Below are 8,905 nucleotides of genomic sequence, written 5' to 3'. Positions count from 1 at the left end.
TACCAGAAAATGGAAGACAGAGGTTTTTGGGGGGTGTTTACCCCCGCTACTGCTCCTCCCTCCCCCGACGGGACCTCGAGGGGGGAGAGGCGGGTACAGGTGTGGAGATAGCATGAGGGAATCTCCCTCCACCCTGGAGTCCCATCCTTGTTTGGTGTGAGAGGCTGGATGCACCTAGGGAGTTCGGATGAGCAGGTGGAGGGAAGAAAAGAGAGAAATGGGTAGTGGGTGACGGAGGGGAAGGAAGAAGAGGAGAAAGAGAATTCATTAGAAGAAAGAAGGAAGATCACCTTCCGGAGGAGAAGAGAAAGCGAGAGAATGGAGTCTCCCGGAGGCAACGGAAAAGGAAATGTCAAGGTCAGTCACAGACATAAACCTGCAGCCCCTGACCCAAACAGCAGAAGTGGGCAGAGCAGGCTATCCCCCACCGGTTGCTACCAGGGACCTGAAGGGCACATGGTATTGTGCTAGGAGAAAATGGAGGGGGAGTTCCAGGGCATTCTAATGGTTGCCACACCCACTCTTCAGCCCAGTACCCCTACGGGGGAGAGTCCGGCGGGGTTCAGGGAGCTAGGTGCAAGATACCACCAGAAGATAGTAAACCATTGGAGCTAACGGGTGGGGAGGGACCTAAGGGAAAGAGAGGGCGAGCCCAAGGTGGTGGTGTTGGGAAGGAATGGTTGGGAAGTGTAATGAACCAATGAGGAGAGGTTGGAAAGAGGGTGGAGCCATTGAAGTGAAGATGATGGGTAAAGGCCTGTAGATGGCACAGCATCCCTCAGCCAAGAGTCCCTTTAAGGGACTGAGGCTGCATGGGAGAGGCACGAGGGGAGGGAACGGAGAAAGAGGAGGAGGGGGAGAGAGAGTGGGAGCCCCGGCCTCAGCATGGTGAAGTGGAGATGTGGAGGTGATCCGGGTACTTGATGGCGGGAGGGTAATTTTGCGTCATCTGGATGGAGACATCGCTAGAGATGTCGGAAGGGCTGCGGCCTCGACGCCACGCCTCAGGCTGCAGGAACTGGCCGGAGTAGTCGGAGCAGTCGCTGAGTCGCGGGCGGTAGAAGGCGGGATGCGGGCGATACATCTCTTCCTCCGCGTAGCGCTTGGTGAATAAGTACACGGACATGACTCCGGCTCCCTGTGGCAAGGCACGGTCAGAATCCCAGAGGCAGCCAGCCCCCTGCCACCGCCGCCTCTACCAGAGCCCAAGAGCCCGCTGCATATCACTCGACCTCAGCAAAACTCAAGAGGCCTCAGCTCTCATTTCCTCTAGAACCACCGCACCCTCGAATTGGAAAACCCAGATCACTTCCTCTCCAGGATCCAGGGGTTAGACCCACAGTCTAACCCACCTCCCTAATAATACAGTCACATCCCCAGACTCCTCTTCCTCCTGGACCCAGGAATCAGACTGCCAAACAGGCTTATTCAAAGTAGAGACCCCGTTCGGTCCCCTAGACTATTCTTAACCAGGACCAAGGGCTCCCCCAAACCCGTCCGAAACCTCAAGGGTCCAACCTACCGGCTTTCCCTCAGTTTCTTCCCTTTCGAGACTCCCTAAGAGCTAGGACTCATAGACTCTTTCCCACCTTCATCATAACCCTTAGCCTTCCTTTCCTCCTGGGCACAGGAGTCAGATCATCCTCTGTTCAGTCTTGTCTCTGGCCTCCTCCTCTCCCAGAACCCAGGACTCCCACTTCTAAGACCTCAGAAGGTCCAAACCTCGGGTTTTTTCTCTCCACAAACCCAGAAAGCCCTCTCTTCAGACACCACCCCCCCCCCATCGAACTCCAGACTCCCAGGAGCTGGAATACCCCGATACCCCAATTACCACCCCCCATCCCACCCCACCCCACCTCTGCCGCGCGCCTGGTCCTCAACTTGGTAGTCTGGGCCCAACACATCACCTCTTTGAGAAGGAAAGAGGAAGCCGCGAAGGCAAACGACCACCCGTAGCGATAGTGAAAGTACTGCTCGGAGCTGCTGGGCCTGTTCATGACCTCGTCGTTGATGCTGGAGATGTACAGAACCAAGCCCACCACCAAGGAGAGGCCTGAGGGGAGAAAGGTGCCGGGAACATGAGGGAGCACTCCCAACCGCTGCTCACTGCTTCCCTTTCCCCTCTGCCCCATATCTAGGACAAACCTTACCCAACTCTCCCACGCACCCTGTGCAATGCCCTCAGCCCCTCAGTGGGGGATCCTAGCCAGCTGCACTATTACTGAGCCACACCCCCCAGTCTCTCAGTGGAGGATTCTAGGCAAGCACTCCACGGCTGAGTCACAAATGTAGCCCCTTACTGGTGGAATCTAGGCAGGAATTCTTTCACTGAGCAACGACCTCTGGCCCTCGCTGGTGGATCCTAGGAAGGTACTCTGCGTCTGAGCCATGTCCTCCGGCTCTCACATGGTGGGCTCGATGAAAATTCTACTGCTGAGTCATGCCTCCACGCTGGTGGAATCTAGTAAGTTCTATCACCAGGCCACGACCTCCGGCCGTCCCGCTGGTGGATCCTAGGTAGGTACTCCACAGCTGAGTAGTCTGTGTTCACTCCCGGCACAAGCTCTATCACAGCCCTCTTTTTACTTTGAGACAGGGTCTCAGTAACTTGCCCAGACTGGCCTTGAACTTTTGATCCTCCTGTCGTGGACTCCCAAGTAGCTGTGTCTCTTCTTCGGGTCTGTGTTTTGAAGGACCTCCTGTTTGAGGCCCTTGGTTGGGTGCAGAGAACCCGGAGATGAATCTACCAGTTGCCCTCACCCCCGCCCCATACCTGCAACCTCAGTGCAACTGCTGAAAGAGGTAGAGAACAGGACAGTGACCCCCTATTATATGCATCATGCCACGCACTACACACAAAGTTCATCTCACTGAGCACCACGGGGTCCAGAGGAGGCACAAAGCCATCTGGGGCAAGAAGAACAAGGGAATTAAATAAACATATCTTTGTCAAAGAGGATGAGATCCACAGAAGGTTAAGAGCAAAAATAAGGTGGAGAGCAAGACCATGTGTCAACCTCTGGTCTGTGCACGCGCGCGCACACACACACACACACACAGATATTTACACACACACAAAGAGTATGTGTTCTTAGGCAGGCTGGAGAGATGGACCAATGATTAAGAGCACAGGCTACTGCTCTTCCAGAAGACCTGTGTTCAAACACTCCGCCCCACAATGGCAGATCGTAATGGTCTATAACTCCAGTTCTAGGTATCTGGTAAAATCAGCCAAGGGATAGAAGTCACGATAATACATGAATTTCTTTATGTGAGTTATACTCCATGTTTAAAGTCTATGAATCTCATGCCTATGAGATGGCTCAATGGGTAAAAGTTCTTGCTGACCTGAGTTTGATCCTCAAGGTATACATGGTAGAAAGAACTGATTCCCACTGGGCATAGTGGCGCGCACTCGGAAGGCAGAGGCAGGCAGATCGCCGTGAGTTCGAGGCCAGCCTGGTCTACAAAGTGAGTCTAGGCCAGCCAGGGCTACACAGAGAGACCCTGTCTCGAAAAACCAAAAGAGAAAACAAAAAACAAAAAACAAAACAAAAAAAAGAGTACTTATTGCAGAAGATCCACGATGGCTTACAGCTAACTGTAACTCCAGTTCCAAGGTATCTAATGCCCTCTGCTGACCTCCATGGACACTGCACACACATGGTGCATGACATACACGCAGCAAAACAAACAAAAAATACAAGTGAATTCATCCTTTACCCCAATCCTGACAATATGTCTCCAAAGACATAAATACTACATATACACAAGCAAATTCTTTCCCTCCTTTTTTTTTTTCTTGGATATTTATGTGTGTGTGTGTGTGTGATTATATATATATATAAAATGATTGAAAAATATAGGAAAGTGTTGAGATGGGCAGTGGTGGTGCACACCTTTGGTCCCAGCTCTCGGGAGGCAACAGAGACAGGCATATCTCTGACTATGAGGCCAGCCTGATCTACAGAGCAAGTTCAAGGACAGCCAGGACTACACAGAGAAACCCTGTCTCAAAAACAAGAAGGAAAGGAAGAAGGGAGCGAGTTGGGTATAGTTCACAGTAGAGTGCCTGCCTAGCACACATGAAACCCTGAGTATGGTCGCCAACACTGTGTGTAGCCAGGTGTAGCAGTGCATACCTGTATTCCCCGCACTGGGAAAGTAGAGGCAGAAGGACCAGAAGCTCAAGGTTGGCCCAGGCTATATGAGAGTCTGTCTCCAAAATCCATCAATTGTTCAGCAAATAAATGTAAAATGAAGCCGGGTGCGGTGGTGGCACACGCCTTTAATGCCAGCACTTGGGAGGCAGAGGCAGGCGGATCTCTGTGAGTTCGAGGCCAGCCTGATATACAAAAGTGAGTCCAGGACAGCCAGGGCTAACACAGAGAGACCCTGTCTCAAACAAACAAACAAACAAACAAACAAAAATAAAATGTAAAATGAATGAAAACACAAAATGTGCATGAGAATATATAGACAGTAGTTTTTGTTTCTTTGCTTGTTGTTTTGAGACAGAGTTTTTCTATTTAGGCCTGGCCATCCTGGAAATCACTATGTAGATCAGGCTGGCCTCGAACTCATATTGATCTTCCTGCATCTGCCTCTCAAGCACTGGAATTGAAAGTGTTGACCACCACACCTGCCTTAGAATGTACTCTCAAGCATGAAAGAAGGAATCATTTTTAGAGGTACTTACTACTGTGTGTTAGTGGATGGTGTGTGAGGAGGGAGGTGTTATACTTAACACAGCAAACATATGGCGCTTAAAGGACGCTAGGTGGAGGCCTCCTTTCCTTCCTCTTTTACGTGCTTTCTGAGGATCAAACTCAGATCGACTTCAGAATAGATAGGAAGGCTGGAGAGACGGCTTAATGGCTAAGAGCACTGGCTGCTCTTCCAGAGGACCTAGGTTCAATTCTCTGCACCGCAATGGCAGCTCACAATTGTCTATAACTCCGATCCTAGGGATCTGGCGCTCTCTTCTGGCTGCTGTGGGCACCAAGCACACACATGTGATGCACAGATACACATACAGTCAAAACACCCATACACATAAAAAACAATTAAAAATACAGTAGGGTGGGCTCACGAGATGGCTCAGTGGCTAATAGCACTTATTGCTCTTGCAGAGGGCCTACATCCGAAAGGTCATGGCTAGCCTGGTCCACCGTGAGTTCAAAGCCAACCTGAGCAACCTAGTGAGACCATGTCAAAATGATGAACAAGAGAAGAAAGAAAGAAAGAAAGAAAGAAAGAGGGCTGAGTGTGTGGATCAGTGGTGTAAAATGCGTACGTAGAATCCCCCAGTAAGGAGCAGGGGATGTGGAAGCAACAGAGCAGTTGTCTAGCATGCATGGCGCCCTAAATTCTATCCTCAGCGTTGAAATGGGGAAAGAGAGAAAAAAAAAAAAAAAAAAAAGAATACATGTACATCTGCTTGTTTTTGCAAAAATAAGCATAAGGAGAAAAACTGACTAACAAGTGAGGCTGATTGCATCAGGGAGTAGGTAGAGCAAGGAGACGGGGGAAAGCACACAATTCCGTATGATTTTCATCTCTGAAATTATGTTAATATTTTATACATTCAAAGAATAAAATCAAAGCCAGGTGTGGTGGCAGAAAGCTTGCTGAAGGCGGAGGGAGAGTTGGAGACTAGCCTAAGCTACACAGCCAAACCCTGTCTCAAAACAAAAGCAAACGACAACAAATAAATACAAATAAAAGATTGGAGAACAATCCCAGTTACTTTTCATTCTCTTGGTTTCTTCCCTCCTGCCCTTCCTCCTCCACTGTCTTTCCCTCCCTCCCTCCCTCCTCTACTGTCCCTCCCTCCCTCCCTCCTTCCCTCCCTCCCTCCTCCACAGTCCTTCCCTCCCTCCCTCTTCCACTGTCCTTCCCTCCCTCCCTCCCTCCTCCACTGTCCCTCCTTCCCTCCCTCCTTCCCTTCCTCCCTCCTCCACGGTCCTTCCCTCCCTCCCTCTTCCACTGTCCTTCCCTCCCTCCCTCCCTCCTCCACTGTCCTTCCCTCCTTTCCTCCTTCCCTCCCTCCCTCCTCCACTGTCCTTCCCTCCCTCCCTCCTCCACTATCCCTCCCTCCCTCCTTCCCTCTTCCACTGTCCCTCCCTCCCTCCCTCCCTCCTCCACTGTCCTTCCCTCCCTCCCCTCCTCCACCATCCCTCCATCCCTCCCTCCCTTTTTTCTTTTTAAAGGTAGGCTCTCTCTTGCTATGCCTCACAGACTGACTTTAAACTGGTGATTCTCTGTTGCCCCATCTCAAAAGAAACAAACAAGCAAAACAAAACAAAAGAACCCAAAACAAAACAGCACTCAAGGGGCCTGAGAGATGGCTCGGCAGTTAAGAGCACGGTCTGCTCTTCCAGAGGCCCTGGGTTTAGTTCTCAGTTCACAATCATCTGTAACTCCAGTCCCAGAGAACCCAACACTCTCTTCTGGCCTCCATGGGCACTGCACACTGTACATATGCATGCATGCTGATGACAAACACTGGCACACAGAAAATTAAAAATAAATATGTTTTGGTTTTGTTTGTTTGTTTGTTTTGTGTGTAGGGGTTTTTGTTTGTTTGTTTTTTAAGACAGGGTTTCTCTATGTAGCCCTGGCTGTCCTAGACTCACTTTGTAGACCAGGCTGGCCTCGAACTCACAACGATCTGCCTGCCTCTGCCTCCCGAGTGCTGGGATTAAAAGTGTGCACCCCTACACCTGGCTGACAGCTTGCTTTTTAAAGGGCAGCAGAGGCACTGGGAATGTGGCTCAGTAGGTGGAGTATGTGCATAGTGTGCACAAAGTAGTGACTTCAGTCCACAGCATTGTAGTGGGGTGGTGCACACCTATAATCCCAGCATTTGGAAAGGTGGAGGCGGTAGGATCACAAGTTCAAGGCTAGCCTTGCCTACATAGAAAGTTCAAGGGAGCTGGGCATGGTGGCACATACCTTTAATCTCAGCATTTAGGCAGAGGCAGGCAGATCTCTATGAGTTCCAAGCCAGCCTGGTCTACAGAGCGAGTTTCAGGACAGCCAGGACTACACAGAGAATCTCTGTCTTGAAAAAAAAAAAAAAAAGAAAGAAAAAAAGAAAAGAAAAGAAAGGAAAAAAGGAAGGAAGAGAAAAACTGACAACCCACTGACGTGATATATTATACATATGCTAACAGTGGAATACATATATATTTCAACATGACTTGAGTTGGAGATGTGGCTCAGTTGGTAGATGGCTTGTCTAGTAAGTGTGTGGCCATGAGTTTGAACCCAAGTTTGTGTGTGTGTGTGTGTGTGTGTGTGTGTGTTTGTGGGGGGGTGTATCTAAATATATACTGATTGTTTGATATAGGATCTCCTTATGTAAACCCAGATTCTACACAGATTTGTTTTTCTTATTTGAAACAGGCTCTCACCTAGCCCAGCCTGGGTAGAACTTGCTATGTAAAACTCCCTGATGTCCTGCCCCCACCTCCTGAGTGCTGGGGTTACAAGTGTGCACCACCATGCCTGGCTTATGCATTGCTGGGGAGGAAAACCAGGGCTCATCCATGTTAAAGAAGCGTTCTACAAACTGAGCCACATTGTCGGCCACAGATATGTTTTCTGACCTGCACATTGTTTTTTTTGTTTTGTTTTGTTTGTTTTTCAGCATGTCTGTCTGTCTGTATGAAGATCCCAGATCCCTGGAACTGGAGTTAGAGACAACTGTGAGCTACCACATGGGTGATGGAATTTGAACCCAGGTCCTCTGGAAGAACAGCCAGTGCTCTTAACCATTGAGCCATGTCTCTAACCTAGGGTTTTTTTTTTTTTTTTAAATCAGGCAAATGAAATGGCTCATTGGGTCAAAGTGCCACCCAGGCCTAATGGCCTGAGCCCAATCCTCAGACACAAGATGCAAATATAGACCTGACTTCTGAAAGTTGTTCTCTGACTTCCACATTCACTGGCACAAGCATACCTGCATCCGTGCAAACACACATACAGTAACTGTGGTGGCTTGGATAGGCACAGCTCCCATAGATTCAAGTGCTTGAATGCTCGGCCATAGGGAGTAGCGCTATAGGGAGGTCTGGCCTTGTTGGAGGAGGTGTTGGCAGGCTTCGAGCTGTATGGTGAAGCTACAGCCAGTGACAGTCTCCTCCTGGCTGCCTTTGGTTCAAGATGTAGAACTCTTGGCTCCTCCAGCACCATGTCTGCTTGCACGCTGCCATGATGATTATGGACTAAACCTCTGACATTGTAATCCAGCCCCCAATTAAATGTTTTTCTTTAAATGCTTTCTTGGTCATGGCGTCTCTTCACAGCAATGAAATGGTTTTTGGTTTTTGTTTGTTTTGAGACAGGGTTTCTATGGTAGCCTTGGCTGTCACTTGTGTGTCGAACTCACAGTGATCTGCCTGCCTCTGCCTCTGCCTCCCGAGTGCTGGATTAAAGGCATGTGCCACCACACCCGGCACAGCAATGAAATGTTTAATCATCATCATCATCAAATGATGACAGTGAGTAAGTAAAATTAATAAATGAATATGAGAAAAAGTTTGTTTCAGTAATATACCCATCCACACACGTACATGTAGTTACAGGGTAACACAAGCTTGACAATGCCAGCACCCACATGGCAGCTCCCAACATTTGTTAACTACAAGTCTAAGGGGATAGAACATTTCTCCCTTCTGAGGTCACTTGCACTCATGTGCTTATAACCACACACAAAGATAAACATAATTTAAAATTAAATATATTTTAGCTGGGCAGTGGTGGCACACATCTTTAATCTTAGCACTCGGGAAGCAGAGACAGGCGGATCTCTGAGTTCAAGGCCAGCCTAGAACTACAGAATGAGCTCCAGGACGGCCAAGGTTACACAGAGAAACCCTGTCTTGAAAGGCATTTTATA

The 8,905-nt window shown here is 49.1% G+C and overlaps 1 protein-coding gene across 2 annotated transcripts in view; it reads right to left on the bottom strand.

Moving 5' to 3' along the window:
- Positions 1–844: 844 nt before the first annotated feature.
- The window catches only part of Cacng7 (calcium voltage-gated channel auxiliary subunit gamma 7), a 35,166-nt gene continuing 27,105 nt past the window's right edge, over positions 845–8,905 (bottom strand). For both annotated transcript variants that reach the window (XM_051162226.1, XM_051162225.1), the window contains exons 5-6: positions 1,908–2,053; positions 845–1,138 (exon numbers count right to left, since the gene is read on the bottom strand). In XM_051162226.1, coding sequence (XP_051018183.1) covers positions 881–1,138; positions 1,908–2,053 — 404 coding nt within the window. In that variant the 3' untranslated portion in view covers positions 845–880. The remainder of the gene's footprint in view (positions 1,139–1,907; positions 2,054–8,905) is intronic.

Source organism: Acomys russatus, chromosome 19 (assembly GCF_903995435.1).
Source record: "Acomys russatus chromosome 19, mAcoRus1.1, whole genome shotgun sequence".
Classification (NCBI taxonomy): domain Eukaryota; kingdom Metazoa; phylum Chordata; class Mammalia; order Rodentia; family Muridae; genus Acomys; species Acomys russatus.
Note: the sequence above shows the minus strand (reverse complement) of the source record. Positions and strands in the feature narration are given on the sequence as shown.